Source organism: Alligator sinensis, unplaced genomic scaffold (genome assembly GCF_000455745.1).
Source record: "Alligator sinensis unplaced genomic scaffold, ASM45574v1 scaffold502_1, whole genome shotgun sequence".
Lineage (NCBI taxonomy): Eukaryota > Metazoa > Chordata > Crocodylia > Alligatoridae > Alligator > Alligator sinensis.
In genome coordinates this window covers 244,091-266,155 of record NW_005841896.1, presented here as the reverse complement: position 1 = coordinate 266,155, position 22,065 = coordinate 244,091, and the positions used below count along the sequence as shown (strand labels likewise).

Below are 22,065 nucleotides of genomic sequence, written 5' to 3'. Positions count from 1 at the left end.
CCAATAAGGGCACAGAACATACTCTATTAGTTAAGGGAGAGGGTATGCTTGAGCATTTGATGGAAACATAGTTGGTTTGCATATAGAAGAGCCAATTATTTGCAGACACAGAACTTAACACCAACAAAAATAATCAGTTATGAAACAGCTCCTGTCCTAGGAAAGAATGAAAAAGGCTGGGACTCCAGTTTGGAAAAGAGAAAATTGAGGGGGAAAATATGACATGGGTATATACAATCAGGAAGCATGTTGCACGTTACATGAGTAGGTAGCTGTTATTTACCAAGGCCCAGAATACAAACTCTAGGGGCACCCACTGAAATTATCAGGAGGCAGGTTTAAAACAAAGAGGAAGCACTTTAATTTATTTATTTTAAATACACAGCACATAGTTAATTTGTGGAGGTTGTAGAGCCAGTTAGTATAACCAGGTTCAGAAAGGGAATTAGCCAAGGTCAGGGAGGACAGGTCCACTAGGAGCTATTAAATAGAGCACTCAGAAATATATCCTCTGACATTCCTAAACCAGGGGGAATATGCCAAGATGAATGATCACTCTAGACCCAAATTAATGCAGATCACTCTGAAAGCACGGGACCACTTTCAACACAGCTACCACTGCTTCCCCCCCACACCAAATTTGTCACCACACTGCTTCCAACATGACCGCTGCCACCCACTCCCCATCTCCCCACAATGAACTGCCATAGACCTACTTCTGACCTGGCCACTGCTTCCCCACGCTGCACAATTGCTGTTGACATCCTGGCTTCGTGGACCAGATCTGGTCCATGTGCTGCAGGTTGCCAACCCCTGCTTTAGATATATCCTGTGCATATATTCTCCCTTTAAAGCATCTACTACTTGCCACTGAGGAAGACAAGATAGTTGGTTACATGGACCAGTCTAACCCAGTAGGGCACTTCTAATGTTCTAACTGAGGGGGCAAGAGCAAAAAGGAAGAACCGTCTTCACTCTTTAAAAAATATAATCAAATGTATAAATCAGCAGGCATTTGAAACAGTAATAAAGCCCAACGTACATGGACGATAAGCAGTACATTTTTAATGGACTTCATCAGGCATCTAGTTATGTTACTACAACAGATCACTTGTCACTGTTTGCCTGCATCTGCTATCCATCCAAAGATTAACCTTATGTACACTTAGTTAGCCACCTGGTGGTCTGAAAGATCCAGATCTGAGTTAAAATAGAATATACTGCAAAATGCCAATAAAGTAGCTGGCTTCATAAAAATCAGAACATCCATTCCTTACCTGTTTGACCTGCAGTCCATGACTCCATATCCTTTCTAAGAGATCGCAAAGACTGGCTATCAACGTATTCTCTTCTACACCAGTGATGTTCACTTCACCATGACCTAGTTCCACAGCTTCTCGGCCCATTTTCTCAACCAACATCCTCTTGGTCTTGAAAAGATGGCAAAACAAAATAGGTTTACATCTAAAAGAGATCCTTTGCTCTCTTTAAATACCTTCTCAAAAGTAAGATAATAAAACTGGGTTTATACGGTAGCCCTGACAAGGTAGTGCAAAAATATTGCTCTCTTATTCACGAGTTACATGAATAGGCAACATCTTTACTGATCTCTTAACATCCTTTTCCTTTTTTCTATATAGGACTAAAAAGGAACACACTGGTCTAACGGCAGGTCCAAAGATTTAGAGTGGAAAATCATCATTAAGAACACCTTGCCAGAGGTCAAGGAAGCCAAAGCCTTATGTGCGCAACCTCTGGAGATTCAGGAATTCAGTGGGGATAGGAATAGGACTGGCACAACCCAGGTCCACCCACCTCCACTCAAAGAGGAGTGAACGAGGGAATCAGTTCAGAAAGGCAACATCCTCATCTTCCAAGGCTCTATTTTAGGAGAGGAGAGATTTTATTTTTAACATAAACCTATTCTGGAGTGATCGTTCTGTGGTTTTCTGACCAGTGTCACAGCTAAAGTGAACAGCAGCGTACTCAGGATCCAGTATTAGTCTGCTCTCTTTAAGGGCTCCCAAAGGAGAAGTGGGAGAAAATGGAAACCAAGTCTTCCTGCTTCTATTTGTAACATGATTCTTTAAATCAATGAAAGTAGACCATTAGAAGTTTCTCACTAAACAGGGAGATTGAGATGACAGCACAAGTCCTGTTTATCCAGGCCAGCCCAAAAAATTCATCCATAGATCTAGAAGTCAAACTTGCTCCTTTCCAGCTTATGCATCACAGTCTGTAATCAAAGCTCTGCAAGCCAAATTAAGCTCTCAGTTACACCGAGGCAATTCTGTGGTTAAAAAACAATGTCCTCAGAGTTTCCAGACTTGGAAGTCCCTTCAGAGGATTTACACGTAGGTATGTCAGGCTAGAAACAAGGATCAGCGAATGAGGAGTAGTACCCCACTCTGCCAGCACTCCTATTGTGGCCAGTGGATCCACAGGCCTGACCCAAAGTCTACTGAAATCAATGGGAGCTTTTCCACTGACTTCACAGGACTGTGGGATTAGCCAACAAGAGTAACAAATGCTTTCACTTTTTGAATAAGGGTGCCCCTCTTGAGCATCAGTAAGAGAATAGAGATACTAGAGAATTGCCCATCAAGCATGATGGGGCGGTGAGGCTCAGTCCCCACTGTCATGGTGGCGCTCCGCCATCCCACTCTGTCCCTGCTGTTCCCTTCGTCTCTATCCCCCTCTGCCACCACCCCACACTCCCGCCACCTCCAAGCTTGAGACTCCCAAGAGTTCCCCCCGCCCACATTACGTCTGGCCCCACAACACCCCGCTCCTCATGTCCAATCGTCTGTCTGTGCGTCTGTCTGTGCAGAGCACTCTGGCAGTTTCAGTAAGCATTGTGATTGGCTGCCAAGACAACCAATCAGTGCTCCAAGAGCATTACGGACAGACAGACAGATGGACTAAGCCATATATATAATAGAAGCTAAAATGGAATCCAATAAAATCCTCTGCAGTGCTAGCAGAGGTAGCAGAAGTCAGTAAAACAGTAGGCAACTGAATATTTTGAAAGAGACAAATCTATCAAATGAGAGAAGTGGTTTTATACAGTTACCTCTTGGAGTACAGCCATGCTTTCATTTTCATTGTTCGTTTTAATAAAACTTTGCTGGCTACCGCACTCCTGCCACATTTCATAAACTAATGGTCACTGCAGCCCAAGCACCTAGGTCCAATGTAAATCTAATCTTTGAGATTAAATCTAATCTAAAAATACTTTATCTACCAGTTCACTTAGACACTTATTTCCAAATTATTTCTTCAGTAATGCTGTATGATGCGTTATTCCATTTTCTGATAGACTATTAGTATTCCCAGGGTATCATGTATGCTCATAGGGTTATACACCAAACACAAAACTCCTGATAGAAATCCAAAGCCAAATTCTACTTCCAACCAATCACTCCTTTTTCAACAGTCATTAGCCACTTTCAGCAAAATCGCTCACACTCTTATGTTATAACCTCCCAAGTACAGACATTTGTCATATTCTCCCTTTGTCATCTTTTCTTCAAGTAATCATTTTCCCTAATCTCTTACCAGTGGTCATACTTTATCACTTTTTTCACTACTGCTTAGCATCTCATATTCCTCAGTGTCTAAGGCAGGGGTGGGCAAAATGTGGCCTGTGGGCTGGATGCAGCCCGTCAGGCCATTCTATGCGGCCCAAAGGGCCCCTAAAAAATTTAGAAAATTAATATTTATCTGCCCATGGCTGCCTGTCATGCAGCCCTCGATGACTTGCCAAAACTCAGCAGGTGGCCCTCTGCCTGAAATAATTGCCCGCCCCTGGTCTAAGGAGAATTAACTGATAGGCTGAACTGGGGCATCACCACTACTTCCTGGCAATAGTTGCATGCATTTTATTTTTGCTTATACCTACCTGCTCCCTTCCCTGACACTTTAATGTTTGCATTAACTGCAAACTTGTGCCTGAAGCCTTCACACTCCCATAGTGGAAGAGATTTTTTAAGCAGCTGATGTAAATCACTGTAGCATCACTGATTTCAATATAGCTAAGCCAGCTTGTACCAGAGATGAGAGATGCTTAAGAAAATATTCACAAAACAAAGATATAATGTGACAAGTAAAATAAATATGCATTCAATGAAATATTATGCACTGTAGCCCATACTTGTTCCCAATTTTGGGGAGGAATTTGGGCATAAGCTTATGCAAGAACTATTCTCTTAAGTATTATACTAAAGGAAGAATGTGATTTTAATGATAAGCAGTCAAAATATCAGTCAAAAATAGCACAAACTGGAACCAAATTTATTTGGCAAGTGTGTAAGAAGTTGTTTTATAAGCTTGTAAACTCACTTCCTCTATTAATTAAAAACAGTTTCTGGATTTTCATTGTAATTTTATTTTTAAATGGGACTTGATTGTGGTAACATTTTAAAACAAATCTCAGTTACAGGCATTTGAAACTAGACTGGCTATGTGTTAGGAAACTCTGCTTCTGGGAGCATGCTAGGAATACGCAGACCTTCAGATCATACACTCTCTTATTTCTAAAATTTTCTGTTCTCCATCATGGATCTTGTAAGAAAAATATCCAGTCTCCAATCTTTCCAGGATGTCTAACAACATATCAATTTAAAGGGGTGGGACAGACCCATTTCAAACTGCATGTACCCAAGTCTCCATGAACAAAAGGCAAGTTCAGATTTTCTAGTTATAATATTGCCCAGCAAATAAACAAAGAAAGAAAAGAGGAGCAGGAGAACAAAAAGGTCACTCTCTCCACATTACCTTATTGCGACATTCCTTCAGTAAGCCTTCAACAAATTTCCAGTTTGTCTGAGCAATTACTGATGGAGAGAGGTTAGAGAGTTTAGGCTGCCGAATGGTGCTGCCCAGATTTCTCGCTTCTTGGATATATTTCTGTACAAACACAGGAAATAAGAGTAAATTTAAGCAAAAGATGTCATGAAAAAATATATGCTTGGTACACAGCAGCTGCAAATTGCAGAGGGTAGCACTAAGCATGATCTGTCTTCACCACCCCCACGCCCAGAAAGGAAAAAGATCACATTATCTTTCTGAATAATGCTCCATTATATATTTAGAATAAAGGATTAAAGACATTTACTGGGTTACTTCACTGGAGTTAAGATTCTGTTTAAACTAACTAGCAATAGCATGCACTAATGTGTTACTAAAAAAGTCAACAAAACACACAGCCAACCAAAAACTGTTCAGATGCATAGTTTTAATTTCTTCCCCTGCTACTGAAAATGTTTTCCCTTCTCTCCTATGAAAAAGCAAGATCATATTTATGCATACTTGCAATTTACTTTAAAAAGTGAAACAGTTATTGTACTCCTGATTATGTTGTATTTAAGCAATAATGCTTTTAGCAGATGTGCAGGGCACATGTGACAGTAAATGGCCTTGTCATTAAGAATGAAGATGACTTAAACACTTTCCTAATGCAGAAGCAGTTTATTGCTATTATGTGCAAAAAATCAAAGATAATCAACATTTTAGAGGAAAACGACTGCACAAACTTTCAAAAGGTTTGTGCTGTTCCCATTGTGTCTTCTGAGAATTTACACTGATTTCACTTCAGAGACAAGAATCAGATGGACATGTGCTGAGGGAAAAAATGTTTTCAAAGATTGTCTGTAGATAGGACTAACACTGAATAAGATCAATGGAACGGCCCATACAGAAACTGGCTGGATATGCATTAACATGTATTTATAATGCTTCTGGAGGGAAGGTAACAATTGACAGAAATCCATCTCTTAACATATAATGAATAAAGTGTTTGTTAACATAATGAAAAAGGAATCACTTCATTCATCTTTTGAAACTTTCTAAAAAACAAGATATACACATTTAGCTACGCATCTTTTCTGATACCATGACTATGGGTCAGGTTGTACATGTGACATACCAGATAAAGTTCTGAGAAAGATTTTACAGAGGGCCTGAAAAGCCAATCATGCTGGTCCCAGTCTAAATACAATTGCAACTGAAGCTCTGGCAAGGAAAAGTCCAGATGCTGCCAGGACAGGATTGGTAGCAAAATAAACAAAGCAGGAATGAAACAAAAACATTCATGCAAAAGCAGAAGCGAACAGCAAAAAGATAATAAAATGCCATACTGATGAATATTCAACATAAAACTTGGAAGTAATGAAAGTTTAAATAAAAGAAACAGTAAAAAAGCCATTTAAAACATTAAAACTGTGATGATAAAATTAAATGAGTTTTTTTGCACTGAAAAGATTCATTGCCTAACAGCTGTCAAATCGCAAATCCAAAGTTTCTTTGTTGCTAGTTTCAATTTATCTGATTTTTATTTTAACCAGTTTCTTGCCTTCCAACTGCTGTAACTGTCACCATTTCATTTAGAATAATTCCTTTTACAGTTTTTTCATATTTTACTAGCTAAATAAAATAGAAGACTTGGACATGTACAAGTTAGATGCCACAACCCGTAATATTTAGGTACCCAGGATCCATGAACAGTGCATGGGGAGAAAAGCACCTCCAAAGGGGGATCTGAATATCAACACACAGAAGGGAAATGTCTAGAGGCAGCTGACAGGAAAAACAAGGCATAGAGATATGCCTAAAACCCTACTCCTTCTGAACTGAAATGCCCAAGTCAGGACTACAGAGAAATGCCTCCCAGAATCCTCTCCTGACAATAGGCTACAGTTATTCCTTCAAGTAACTGAGCAAGGTTTACTCTTCTTGTGAAGAAATGGCTACAGAAGCCTACCTTTTACCATAATTAGTTTTGTGGTATAAACACTCACCCAGGAAGTGGAAAACCCAAGTTCAGTGCTGTTCCCAACCTCAAGGGATTCAAACTTACAGCTCCCCACTCTCAACAAGGTGCCCCAATAACAGCTGGAAGCTACGTAGCTGGGGCCATGTTCCACTCCTCATTACAAAGCTGATCCATTGCACAGCGAGGAATTCAAGTTTCATAAGGCCAGAAAGCGCCTGTCCACACGTCCATGGTACAGAACTATGGGTGCTATTCCATACCAAAGAGAAGTGCCACGATCACTGTGCGCATCAGTCAGACCTGGAACATCTCAGTATGATGTTTCCTAGCTTTGGGCTTGTGTGGTATGGAGCCTAGATCATTCACAAGGAAAGTGTACAAGAGTCTGCCGCCTAGTGGCTGCAACACTCATTAAGGTCCAGGGTCTAGTCCATTCTATCACAAACAATTATGCATTCTACATTACATAGTGCTTGGATAAAAAAAAAAATAATAATAATCCTGGGACAGGGACCAGGAACTAGGACTGTACTCTTCCCAATGAATGCATTCATCACTAGTCTAAGTTTTGTGCTCTCCTTCCTCAACTCACGAATCTTGCACTCTTTCTTGCACACACCTTAAACAGAACAAGGTAAACATATTAAAAACAAGAGCGCCACAAATTTTTATTCTTATTTTAAAATGCAACTAGCTAAAAAGCAATTTTGATATTTTTAAATCAGAATGCCCTAAAATGGTTCCCATATCACCACTTTCCAGCATAGCACTTCAAGTGCAATTCATACAAGACATATAGCTAATTTTGCAGAACCATGTTACTCTTGTGAAATAATTACAGAGTAGGTATATATTACTCAAAGTCACTGCAGACTCACAATTTAAAATGGTTCACTTGGGAATACTTTGTAAACAGGATGCTCTCTCAACTTTTTATAATAGAAGTTTTCCTAGGAAAACACTGCACATTTTTACAAGAGTAAATATTTAATGCATATGAAGCACAGGAGCCACTATGTAACTGAAAAATCTACATTTTGATGGACTGATATTCAAGCAAAAGTCCAAGTTGCTGATCAACTAGCATATATTTACTTGTGTACTTGTTATGTTAAAAGACTGCAACTTGGTCGCTATGTTTTTATCTTTATTTCAGCTCCTTAGGACAGATTTTGAGCTGGCATAAATTGGCATATTTCCAATGTCAGTGGAACTATACAATTCTACCTCAGATGATCTGACCTTTTGTTAAAAGAGCAGATGGAGAGAGAGCAGCGACATCCTGCAAAATAACTGACACGATATTTTGTAAAACAGGAACAACATATGCAATGACAGTCATTTTCTATAGCTAATAAATAGCTTTCACCTCTCTCTGATCATTGTCCAGACGCAAATGCTCTGTGTGTTGTTTCTGTCGGTCTTTCCGCCTCCATTGTGCAGGTGCATTTCTCTTTGTCCATCTACAAATCAAGGAAGACTGTTCATTAGATATTAAGCATAAGCTAAAGAGGAAAGGAAAGTGGGAGCAAAGGTATCCATCTTTGACTGTTCAGAGCGTCTATGAGGCAAACATTTATCTGCAAGAACAAGAGAGTCAAAAACAGGTGAACCAGAAATCAGAAATCACAACAATTAGAGCCGAAAACAAGGCAAACTATGCTCTGAACTTTCAGAAGCAGAGAGCCTCAGCTGGACAAAAATAAGATCCAACTTAAAAAACCACCCAACACTTTCCTGCAAAAGTACACGCACCCACAGTCTACTAATACTTGGTTTGTTGTTTTCCTCTCTGTTAGGCTTTAGTTACATTTTTGCCTCATAACATCTTCCCATTTCTTCATACTTCCTATAAAAAGAAGTCCTTTATTTAAATCCTTGACTCTTACCAGAACCCTGTTCTTTTTCTTAAACCTCTAGCAGTTAAAATCATGCAAATATCCTTAACTTTGCCACCATGGCAACACTAGACTCCTTGTTCATTCTGCTACTAAAAGTCCACAGAGTTAGGATTTTCCTCATTAAAAAGTGAACAAGCTAAATTTGCTTACTGACATCTCAAATGTGGACACCTGCATGACAGCTCACCACGATCAGGCACCACCTTCCAACATACAGATATCTTTGCTTACTCACTTGTTGCTTGCTGGTCCTGTGGAGAGGACATCAGACTGAAGTCTGGGGAAAAACCCAAGTTCATACTTCCCTTGACCAATCTTCATATCCAACAAATGTGGATGGACTGCAGTGTGATCTATTTTTGATAGTCTTAACTCAATAGCTTTCTCTGAAAATAACAAAGAAAGTTAAGAAGTTTCTTAGGCAGACAAGGTTCGTTAGGCATAAGACCAATTCTGGCGTAGCTTTTCTCTCTCTACTTGCACTTTATATTCCAACTCTTCTCCTATTTCTTTTTTTTTTTTTTTTTTTTTTTTTTTTTTTTTTTTTAAACAAAGGTTAAAGCATTAGGATCCATATGATAGCAACCAGAGTACCTGAGCTCTGGTGATACTAACAAGAATAGCCATACCTTCTTAAAATTAAAAGAATGTTACTTGTCACCTTACCTGCCTCATCAATTGTAGAGCACTTTTGATACATAGATGTACGTAGAGTTGGTGTCCTCACATTCAGCAGTCTAATTTTATCTACTCTACTATCAAACACTCTCAAAATAGGGTCTTTGTCATCTTCATCATGGCACATGATCTTATTGTCAATAAAAGACGCAAACATCTGTGTCTCCAGAAATCTTGAGAGGAAAGGTAAGTAAGGTTCAGGCTGGTCTGACAAGAATGATGCCTAATAAAAAGAAACAACACAAAAATTCTATTACAGAGTGTGTAGAGACATGTTGGACAACAAAGACAACATCTTAAAAATCAACATATTTCTAACCAAGTACATACTTGGAGCCATTCAAAGCCTTTTTTTAAGTTCCAGTTTACCCCAAACTCCATCTTTGAAACAAGCCTTTGTAAATCATTTCTTACTTTCCATGAACATCATTTATGTATAGCTCTTTATTTATGATTGAAAAAATAAAAAAGTTAAAAATAACACCAAAACTGAGATTTCAGCCAAGTCAAATTGCTCAATGGCAAAACCGCCACTTGATTCATATGTTAACCATATGACCCAAGTCAAAGCCTGGAGAGGTCAATTTGAATATCTGCACTGACTTCAAAGGCTGCTGGATCAGACCCTTAGGTGACCAGTATACACAAGCCAGGAGGCGGCTCCAACAGCGCTTTAATTCCAGTACGTCGAACCAGACTCATTTAAGTAATCTGCTGAAATGTGGCAATTATTGTGCTCCAGCCAGCCTCTACATCTTGTGTCAGCATCCCCATGCTTCAAAGTGGTGGCAGGGGCGCTTTAACCAACTCTAGTTCTACGAGCTTTAGATAAAGCACTCTTACTGCCATTTTGAAATGTAGGGACGCTGATGCACAAGACTCTGGGCGCTTTAATTGGTGTGGGTCTTGGAGCCACTCTAATTAAAGGAGACTTCCCCTCCCCCCCACACTCCTGGAGCACATGTAAAAATGCCCTTAGTGCCCAGTCCAGCAACCCTCACTCACATGAGTAATCCTTACTCATGTCAGCAGTCCTATTCACATGAAACAGGTCAACTCTGAGTAAGAGACATAACAGTAAGAGCTGAAAAGAACTGAAACCTTAGGTTCTTTTCTGGAAAACCACAGACACACAAGGCAAAAGTTAGAGCATAGGTATAAACGCTTTGCATGAACATAGCCTTTCTTTGAACATAATTCTAAAACTCTTCTGGTAGAACTGCTCTACTGCTATGTTTAATATGTTTAACCTGTAATTTTATGTTAAAGCTAATTCCATTCTAATCTATACCCTGTTTTCTAAGAACTATCCCTTGAGTGACTTCAAATTATAAATAAAATCTTCTGCAAGATCATATACATTTCTTTAAAGAAGAATCACAAGGTTCTCCCTATTTTCTGACCAATACTAATCACTTGTTTTGAACCTTGATTAGTGCTTATGAAAAAAAAAAACAACAAACCGCATGGCTTTTCAAAAAACTTACTTTATCAAAGTTCTGCATTTGCTCCCTGTTTGTAAACCAAGATTCCTTGTCTTGACTGGGCTGAATGACAAATACTTCATAATCTGCAAACATCTGTGTAAAACGGTTGGCAAAAATTTCCCGGATCTGAATATTCAGCTGGTAAACCTTGAATTCTTCTTCATTGCACTGGATTTTTAGATCTTTTTTGCTACTCGTCTCCTCCCGCACCTCCAGCTGAGAGAGTAGGGGAAACATACAAGAACAAAATATATTTTTGCCTTTATGGGATGTACAAGAAATGCAAGCTTATATCTAAGTTTGTTATCCAACTGTTATTCCTCAGATCAACATAGGGCATTTCAACTGACAAGATCTTGCACAGTGCTTTTGGAAAGAACATTTAACTCAATGAGATTATAGTTTCAACAGCAAGCAGACTTCATTTTTAATGCTGACTGCAGTAGAAACATTTTCAGAAGATGGAGGTAACATTAACATGCTCATCTCAGTCCTTTGTTACTTTTGACATCAATATGAAAACTTGCAAAAGGTTGTTAGAGTACCACCAATGTGTATTTATTCAATGTACAGTATCATAAATCCATACTTAGCACTGCTACAATCCAATAGGTATTGACCTTCATGTTAATTCAGACATATAATCAAAGTAAGTTCCTGTGCACGGGTAGTAACCAATTTCCCTAACTTCAGGAATCTTCCATGACAAATTTAAGCAACCATTTTAATATACAGCTAAAGTGATGTTTCAAAACGTATTACCTTCTATTCTTTAAAAACAGAGATTGATATTTTCAAAGCTGCACTGAATGTCTTAACATTCAATGTCTATTTATTTTTAAGTGGAACCAGACATACAGCCTTTTAAATAGCCATGAAAATCAAAAGGCATAATCATACACCATTCAGACACATTTGCAGGTCTTGACTCCGCTATTGGAAAAAGCAATTGTTTCAAAAGTATCATGAGCAGTGACTTGCACCCACAGAAAACAGCTGTCCCATAAGCCACAATCATTATTGCTAGTTGGCTGAGATGCACTGTATGCAGTCTTCAGTATTTCACACTGTCTCTTCAAACTAGATAGCTGTACCACTCAACAGCCCCTTCTAAATCCATCCCACGGGGAATTTTTCATATTTTGAAAACTGCCTGTTAATGTCAATGGTGGGTATGATGGATAACTACACTCCAATAATTTGCATCTCTAATATTTTAAGAAACAACACTTTGCAATGTCTACACTCAGCATCAGAACAACTTCTACAAAGTTCGCAAAGTCAGTTTTAAAAACAGTGTTCGCATTAAAAAGTAGGTGAGCGGAAACTAGGGGGAAAAAAAAAAAAAAAAGGCAGCTGCTTTCCTCCCCATTATTTCTCAATCCAATCAGCAAAATAACAAGCTTCTTACCAATTTGCCCCTGAACAAGAACTCAACACAAAAGAAAAATGTGAAGAGGAATGCAGCTGATTTGAGAATCTAACCCTATCCAGTCAGTAACTGAATGCTTACTCTTATCCCCATGCAGTTTTCCCCCCAAACCTTTCCCCTGGATACTGGTTTGACAAAGTCCTGTTCTTCTGTTTTATCTCCTCACTTGTAGTGCAAGCTTCAGTCACATTAGCAGGAATCAGCCTTACAAAAGGGAGGCAAGGTTTTTTGGGTAGGTGTAATATCTTTTATCAGACCAACTAAATAGGTGGAAAAAAGTTCTCTGCAAGCTTTCGGGCACAAACACCCTTCCTGCCTGAAGAAGTGTCTGTGCCCAAAAGCTTGCAGAGAACTTTTATCCAACTATTTAGTTGGTCTAATAAAAGATATCACATCTACCCAAAGAACCTTGCCTGCCTATGTCCTTAGACCAATAACCTTACAAAAGGGGATGCAGCTGGGGAACAATCCCCAATCTAAACAGCATGTAGGAGTTAAAGTTTGCTGAAAATCTCCCCCGATTTAAAAAATACAAGTAAACTCAAAAAGTCTTCCAAAAAGAGCACAGATACAGTAAGGACCCAATTTTTGGAAGGACTGAGCTTCTACATACCCAGCTGATGTCACTGACCTGCATCTACACACAGTGTCTCTGGAAAGAAATCACATCACTAAAGTACTTTATAGCATATAAACAGCACTAATGAAGCAAGCCTTGTCACATTCACCAAAGCAGGCAAGTTATATGCAAATAGTTCTACAAGTAGCAAATCTGAGACAGAAAAATACCAAGAGGGTGAAAGCAAGCAAAGGACTTAGTTGTGTTAAAACTGACCTCTGTCTCTTCCAAGATGCTAACATGTAAACATATCTAAGATCCTAAAAATATTAAAATAAAGTCCTCCTAGTGAAGGCAAGGCCAGACAGGTCACTACATGCTGAATCTCCTTTTTCCTCACGTCTGGTGTGCAATGCCAAAACAGAGATTGCATGCAGTTCCATTACGTACCTTCTCTAGACTCACTCCTGTTCTTTTGACAAGCGCTTGAAGTCTTGCTATCGTCTCATTTTCCTTTAGCAGTTCATAGGAATTCAAAGGTGATCCTGCTATGTTCCCATTTCTTTTATCAGAAACTATGTCACATGCTCTGAGGTTCTTCATCTTGGAGGCACTTTCACTGCAGTGCAAATTTCCCTCAGGTGGAATTCCAAAAGCCATTAGGATCTCAGAGATTTCCTGAATGAATTCAAGTTTATTTGGGAATTGGGGTAAATCCTCTGGCAGCTCAATGAAATGGTTGTCTATATCCACAAAGCACAGATTAGCCTGGAAGTTAAAATTGGGACAGCATAATATTAGATCACTATCATGAACAGATTTTTTAAATAAAAAAAGATGCACTTATGTGTATTTATTTATGAATTCCTGAATCTTCCCCTACAGCACACAGCTATCCAGTCTCTATTGGTTGACTATAATGGTCTATTTTCTTGTTTAAACTGCTTGATTAGATAACAAACAAAACATGTTTTATTAGTTATAGATGTAAATACTTTTCCTGGTATGCATATAATATGAAAGTTCCTTTAAAACCGCATGGGTATTTACACATGTAAACAAGGTAGATGCACACATATGCATGCATAACAGGGAGTCAATCCTTGGGTCATTACGTGCGAGAACACGGCATTTGCCAGGCTTGCCACTTGCTGATGTTGAGCCCCATGAGGAGTCCACACCCTGCTGGAAGATGCATCTCAAGCTGGCCGAGGTCAGGTCTCCAGGGAAGCCAGCCGGGGTTCTGAAGTAAAGCAGACCCATCATGGTGGAGACCCCTAGCTCCACCTGGCAATCGGAGTATGCAGCCAGGGGTGAACCTGGAAGCAACTAGGCTCTGGAAGCAGGGGATTCCCTGGCTACAGCAGACTATGTGGTGGGTCAGGAGTGGGACCTGATTGGACCACGTAGAAGCAGGCCTGTTTAAATTAGAAGCTCGGGGATTCAGTGCTCCCCAGGAGAGGGGAGAAGAGGCAGCGTCTCCGGAATCAGAGCGGTGCACACTAGTGTGGAAGCACCGCACTAGACTGAGCAGTGAGTAGACAAAACCATCATCTGGCAGGCTTAAGAGAACCGAAGACGAATGGTGCAGTGAGATGGGTCAGTGAGATGCGGCTGCCAAAAGACTTCAGTCGGCCAAGAGCACTAGACCACTATAAGAAACCTGGATTCACGGGGCAGGGATCCTAACCCATACCAGGCAAGACTGTTTACGGACTTTAATAAATATTCAGGGAAAGGTGGAGGGAAGGAACAGTACCCTCACCTGGGTTCAGATGAGGGGACAGAGAAGAAAAGGGGGCGAGACCCGGAATGCACAGGTCAGATTGCTGGGGATAACTTGTGACCCTTGCTTTGAGGATTATGGGTGAAAAATGCTGATTGCACCAATAGGGGTGACAACGACAAGGTAAAGGGAGGTTGGAAGCCTGTGAAGAGGACCCATCAGGGCTACGAAGCTGCAGTCTTCATCATATGACTATCAACCAACAACTTCCCATTTCTTTTCCAACAAGGTGTGGCAGGCAAGTGTGAGGAAGCAGGCTGTGTTTCAGGCCCCAAGGACAGGAATCAGAGCTACCCATCCACAGTATGCATCTAAGAACAGGTGTCTACCTCCAGACCAACCGTTCCAGGGGATTATTTCAGAGGTGCTATAATACCTACAGATGCTGCAATCCAATTAACCTCTCTTTTGCTTATATAAAAATTCAAGGACTAAGGCTTATTCCAAGAGCCTTCTCTAAGAAGTCTCTGAAACACGTTGCAAGAGTACTTAATCAACTTAGGGCAGACAGAAGTGAAGCTCCCTGCTGTAACTCAGAACATTGTGCAGGAAGTGTTCTGAGTTAAAGCCATCCCCTGGACCAAACAGAAGTTCACTGTTGGTTCCACGGGGAATCTAGCTGCTGGCTCCAGCTTGCAGCTCGTTTCCCCTAGCAATGACTCCCCCTCCCCATGAGCCCATGCTGTTTTCAGAATGGAAGGGGGGAAAGATCACAGACGGGGGTAGTTCTAGGGGTTCCCCAGCTGGTGTTAGAGGGGGCTGCAATTCACCCACCCCAACCTCAAACAGGGGCTGAAAACCCCCCAGATGGAACTCCCTCCACTCCTTTCCCTCCTCCTATTCTGAAAACAGCAACAGGGTGGTAGGGGCAAGTTAAAGAAGGTGCTACATATTTTGAAGTGTCTTCATCTGACCCCTCATGCAATGAGGCTTCAGATTTTTGCCTGACTGCCCACTTTTTAAGCTGTCTACAGCCATGCACTTGTGTTTGGTCATGGCTAGAGACCACTTTCTGTAGCCAGATAGGGCAAAAATTGTAACTTCCGTCTCCAGCCTTAATTTCCCCTCAAGCCCAATCCTTGTCTGAGCTCCTGTTTCAAAAGAACAGACACTCACTACACTGCCTATGTATGTATATAGAAATGACAAAAGAAATTCTGAAAGTCATCTCCAGAATTTTCTGGCTCTCCAGCACTACACAAACCTAGGCAAAAAAGGTAAGATGGGCCACAATTAAGGCGAGCCATCCTTGCAAAGTAAACAGCCTTCTATTCACAAACACAAACAAGCCCACCCAGTTGTGAGGGGTTATTTCAACCCAGGCTAACCAACCAAACTAGTAGAAAAGACAGGTGCTTGAGCACCATTTTCATGCAGGCTCTGGAGCTAGGACTGCACCGTTCAGTCTTCCACAATCTCTTGTGTAGAACATAAAAAACTTCCCAGGGCCCTACAATACAAAAGACTTTTTAATGACCAAGGGCTTGATTCTGCACAAGCACTCCTCAGAACAGAATGCAAGTGTCTGAAGCATAGAGCACTAATGTAAGTATGCCTCAAAACCACGGATCCAGGTTTTCTGTTTCCCATAGAAAAACTAAGTAAACCACAGATTTTACTTTTTACCAGAGACAAACGTGGATTTCTCATTTTACTGGAGAAACCCGCAGACTTTGCAGTTTTATAACGAGCCCTCTGCAGGCTGGCGGAGTTCCAGCCTGCAGGGGGCTGGGAGGGTGGCAGTCAGACAGGGGGTGCTACCTACATGTATATGCACATGGCCCCAGGCAGCCTGAAAAGCAGCTCCCACAGCCCCGCCAAGGGGAAGTGGTGGGGGGCGGGGGGGGGGGGGGGAAGGGGAGCGTGTTTGAGGTCCTCACAGGGAGTTGGGAAGGGCTGGGGATGCTGCTCAGCCGGGCTCTGCCTGCAATACGCAGCTGCAGGGCCCCAGCAGAAAGCGGGACAAGGCTGCAGGTGGCTCATCCGAGGGACAGAGGGATTGGGGGGGTGAAGGTGAGGAGAGCCAGGGCCAGCTCCATGCAGCTGCACACACTCCCAGGAGGGCAGGGGGTAACCCATGCCCCCCAGATCTGTGTGCGGGGCAGGGGCTGAGCACTGTCCACTGCAGGCTCGTGCTCCCTGCCCTGCTGCCCTCCCCTGGGGCCTCTGCAGCCCAGCATGTATGACCTGGCATGGTAGGGAACAGCAGAGCCACACAGGAAGCTGCCTGCCTCTGCAAGCTCCGTGCTGCCCATATCCCCTGCGCGTAAACCTGCACTGTTCCCCTGTCTTTTTTAAAGACTGCAAAAGAAACAAAAAGTGCATTTAATAATTTTTATCCAATTTTGCTTTAAAAATTTCAACAATAGTTTAGCCTAGCATGGGAATCTGTACGTGACATTACCACTGGTTTAGTTTAGTGGTTTAAGCAAGTTTTATTTGAGGTGTTTGGAGAAATGGGCAAACAAAGTTTATAATAGGCAGCTAGGTTCATCCTGACCAGAAAGAGGCCACCAGTATTGCTCCATAATCCAGAAAATAAAAACCTCTTGCCAGTGCAGGAAAAACTAAACCAGATGTGAAATGTTCTGCTTGAGGGAAGACCACTAATGAATATCTGGGCTCAGAGAACTAATGTTTTCTTCTTTGGTTAAAAAGTCTGGGTAGAAGTTAATGTCTCCCCTCAGAGCCTCAAAGAAAGCTCCACCACTGCAAGCCTCTGTGATGGCTGCTTACCACACAGCCACAATTAAGCCATTTTTATTTGCTCCTTATGTACTTCTGCTTTTTTGTTCACAAAGTAGTGTTGGGCATTATTTGTCTAACTATAAACCAAGAGGTGAATGTATTTTTGTAGACCTTTGTGTGTTTGTACAATGCTAAGCACAAAAGGGATTCTGTAGCTCCTAGGGTCCTATGAACTACAGTAATAAAAATAGTATTTAGCAATTAAAATTTCCAGTCAGGATAGCATCAATGTCTCGAAGTCAATGAAACCTAGAACATTTCAGCTTAAACAGCTGCTCCAGCATCCTTCCCTGAATAGGGTCACATTTGACATCAGTGCTAAATTCCCCAAAGAAAGAAGGAAATGCTACATTTCTCTACTTTGCAAGCCTTTTATAGATTCCAGACAGAAGTTTTGCTGCAGGAAGAAAACAGGCAGAAATTGAAAAGAAAGAGCTATCGTCATCCTACGCCAGAACTGAGAAAGATTATGAAAGCCTCGAGCCATCTTTAGATCATGTGGTGAGTTTCCCCCTGACAAGATATGTGTTGCATTTTTTAAGAGTACAACAGAGAAGAGTAATCTGACCAACTAGCTACGCTTTTGTCCAAAATTACTGGATTTTTTTGTTCAAAGGCAAGGATTTCTTTTATTGAGCCAACTGTATAATTGAGATAGTTAGACAAGGTTTGAATGCAATACATTTTTCTTCAGCTGAGATTTCATTTTCTGTTTAATGTTATGTTCAATAAGCATATACTAAAAAGTATAAAATTAAGAAAATTAAGATACAGGAGTTGTCATTCTATGAAGATGCTCTGATGACTTTTATTCATGGAAACACAATGTGAGCATGTTATGAACAACGGAAGCCTCCAACAGTATTATCATCATCTTTGCTTCACCATACACAAAGTAGTTAATTAACTAATATTAGAATGCCTGAGTTAGTTAAATAATGGAAAAGTTTACCCCTTTAACAACATTGTTAGAAGAGCAATAACAAGTTTGCATTTGTCACTTTTGGAAAATAAAAATCCCACAAGAACATATTTCCTTGACCATCCAGGACTGTTGGTTCATTTGGTCAAGCTTCAACCTCTGTATCTCATGCTTCAGAAAGACATGGCAAAGGGAAAAAAATAGTACACATACATGGTCATACAATTAAAAGTTTCCTCTCCTGACCCATACAAGAGAGAATCAAAAGCAGAGCATTATATAAATTTGACTGTGACAATTTAATGCCTGTGTAATCAAACTTTTATAGTTCTAAATAGGGATTCAAGTTTAAAGTCTCACCAAAATGTTATACATACATACATACAATTGAGAGTGAGAGCAAGCTATCTATCTCAATGTGACCAGGTAAATCAATGTTGATAGATTCCCACTATAAAATATTTCTCTGCCTTATAAAATCAATAGCAATATTCTCATCTGATTTCAATGGAGCCAGGATATCACCACTCATAGATTTTTAAAAGCCAGAAGGAACAGCGTAATTATTTATTCTGACCTCCTTTGTACTACAGGCTCATTACAGTCCTGCATATCCTTCCTTTCAGTTCCATTTAAAAATATAAGAGGAAATGAACCAGAATCAGGGTTTCCCAAAAGAATGCTCAAAAGATGAAGTAAAACAGCTTATTCACTAAACAATGAGCCAGCTCCCCACCCCATCAATATTCTGAAAATAGAAAATTACTTCTGTTTTGAACATTTACATTTCTGAACGCTGGTACTTGTGGTAATGTGTTGTATATACTTGAATATAAGACTACCTGAATTATAAGATAAACCCCCAATAATTAGATTCAATACATGGAAAATGTGTAAGTGTGTTATAATTTTCCAGGTATGGAAACTAACTATTGGAGGTTTGCCTTGAATTTGTCCCCTCACACTGCTACAGCAGAAAATAAAAATTTGGGGGGGGGTCAGGTAGCCCCCTTCCCCTCTTCCTTACTGTCAAGACCCTGTTCTCCCTAAGCACATGGAAATGAGAAGCAATTTTGAGAACACTGCCCTGTAATGAACATACCTTTAGTAATTTCCATATAACGAGGTTACTGCAGGTACCCATAGACTTAAGTTCACCAGTATTGACGTTTTACCTTTATTTGAAACTTCAAGTTTTAGCACAGGTATTCCACAAACATGCTTTTAAGCAGCAATGTTGCACCTACTTAATCAAGAGCACAAAACTATGAATAACATTAGTCCAAACCCAAAGGCTCCTGATTTTACCATATAGTTCAGTGGGCTGGCCATCAGCGGAGACAACAGCAGTTCAAGCCATGGTGACCCCACAGCTCAGTACTGCTCAGCATCTGTGTGTACATCAGATACTCCATTACAAAGGATCCATGTACTAATTATCTCCCTACTCATGCCTGGAACCAGGTGTTCTTGTCATGAGTCCTGGGATTCTCCAAAAATGTATATGCAGATGAAGCACAGAGCAACCTGGTCCAGCTCTACATCCTGGAGGGTGGGGCCACACTAATCATATGCGACAGTCTAGCTGAAAGAGGGGCTGACAGAGGGATTCTGTGTGAGCTGTTTGGGGCCTCGTTTGGTGATATTTGCCAGGCATTTAAAGCTGGTGAAGATACAGGAATAATTGGAAATGGAAAAGAAAAGCACAGCTCAGTTGTGGGAGTGAGTGAAGAAGTCAAGATATTATGCAATGTAGTGGATCACCATGACTTGCAAAAAAGTTGATACTGAGGGGGACTGCACAGTGGCAATGTGTAGGGGGTATATGTGCACCCTGAGAGTGCCGGTGTACCTCTTCACAACCACCATTCCCCACTTAGGTATTGGGCAGGGGGACAGGTGAGAATGCTGGTGCCCCCCACCCCAAAGAGTGCCATCCTGGGAATGGGGGCACCAGGAGAAGCGATCCCTGCAGTCCCCCCATGGCTGATCATGCTGACCCAGAAATGTTGCACTATCCCAAAAGTGCCAGTGGCACAGCACTTGTGGGTCAGCATGACTAGCCACAGGGAAACCGCCTCCCCACCCCTCCAGTTGCTGACTGGCCACGGGGGGGGGGGGGGGCAGCAAGGGCCCCCCCCCCAACTCAGGAGGCACCAGTCACCCATGGGATTGCATTTAAGTGAGCACACCCATATGTATCTTATTCAGATGGGCTGCACTAACCTGTCCCTTGTTGTAGCATCTCAAATCGGCTTTTTTTGCCCAGTATGAGCAATATATTTTATAGTCATGCTCAGTGTTGGCTGCATGTAATAATCTTCTAGTCGGTTCCATTACTGAGTGCATGCTGCTTTTGGCAGCAGTTTAATGTGAGACCTTGTATGTAAGGTTTCCTAGCATACAAACATAAGATGAGGGGCTTTTCTCCTCATGCTGGCTGGGGGGTGGGGTAGTGGTATATTTGAATAAATATGATAGAACAATCTGCAAAAGGATCTACCATGGGAGTCAGAGAAAGCTTCAGACTGTTATGCCTACCCATTCCTCTTTCTGGTTATAAGGGAAGAAAATCCTAAACATATTTTCCATTTTAATATTGGGTTACAGTATGAAAAAAACTGAAAAGCACAGAAGTGTCTGAGATACTAAGGTCTCACTTCTCCATCAATGTACATGCTTAACTTTATGCCCAAAAGTCGATGAGACTGAAACACTTACTTAATGTGCTGCAGAATCAAATCACCTAAGTTCAGGTACTTCCATACAGACTGAATATTCTTTCAACACAAGAGAAGCTCTTTAACAAGCCTCACTGCACTGGTCTGAGTGACAACTGAACTTGGCCCTGTAATAGTTCACTTGTCCAGAAACTATCATAAAAAACCAAGGAGTGCTGCTGGTTCACTCTTAAAGCATTCATAACCTTTTATATCCCATTCAAAGTTCTGCTGCTCTTTATGCCAAACAAAAATTTGAAGCAGAGAGCTGCAGGCAGAATGACTTTTCTAAGTACAAAATTAACTGTCCAAGTGGCTGCCTTGAAACTGAGACCTGGGGACAATTTAAAATGGACCATGACAACCTTGTCAGTGACTGAATTGGCAGTGTCCTCAAGGATTCATCCTACCAGTAGATACAATGACCAAAACAAAGTTGTCATTATCATTCAAAATGATTCTCTTGATGAGGCTGATCTAATGTACTGGTATCCAGAAAAACAAAAGGCTTTTCAAGGGCCTATTTCAGAACAGTAAACACAGAACAAGGAGCCTATTAAGATCTGATTTAAAGCGACAGCTTAAAGCTGAAGCCCAGAGGAAGATTCCAGAAAGCAAAAACAAATGGTAGGAAAAAGGTGAAACAAATCCAACAACTTGTTGATATTCATGACACGCGGAGCTTCTTCAGTGCAATCAAGGCATTTATGGACCAAGCTCTTATGGACTCACCGTACTTAGATCTGAAGATGGCAGTATACGCCTCAAAAATGAGTCCATCAAAAACCACTGAAAAGAGTGCTACCAAAAGCTCCTGAACTGAGAATTGATAGCGACTGATGAAACTATTGACTCCATCCTGCAGCATCCAGTAAGGGAAGCACTTGTCAGTCCACCAACCTTGGAAGAAGTTCACCGGGTGATAAGACAGATGAAGAATAACAAAGCATCTGGCCCCAATTTAATACCAGCTGAGATCTTCAAAGCTGGTGGAGAAACTATGGCCAACAAGTTCCACATACTGTTTCTTAAAATCTGGAACACTGAAGAAGTTCCTGCT

The 22,065-nt window shown here is 41.0% G+C and overlaps 1 protein-coding gene across 1 annotated transcript in view; it reads right to left on the bottom strand.

Moving 5' to 3' along the window:
* The window catches only part of DENND5A (DENN domain containing 5A), a gene marked incomplete at its 5' end in the record, with an annotated part of 95,965 nt that overhangs the window by 27,212 nt on the left and 46,688 nt on the right, over positions 1 to 22,065 (bottom strand). The window contains 7 exons of the mRNA XM_014517200.1: positions 1,278 to 1,430; positions 4,777 to 4,908; positions 8,142 to 8,235; positions 8,909 to 9,059; positions 9,340 to 9,574; positions 10,839 to 11,054; positions 13,280 to 13,597. Coding sequence (XP_014372686.1) covers positions 1,278 to 1,430; positions 4,777 to 4,908; positions 8,142 to 8,235; positions 8,909 to 9,059; positions 9,340 to 9,574; positions 10,839 to 11,054; positions 13,280 to 13,597 — 1,299 coding nt within the window. The remainder of the gene's footprint in view (positions 1 to 1,277; positions 1,431 to 4,776; positions 4,909 to 8,141; positions 8,236 to 8,908; positions 9,060 to 9,339; positions 9,575 to 10,838; positions 11,055 to 13,279; positions 13,598 to 22,065) is intronic.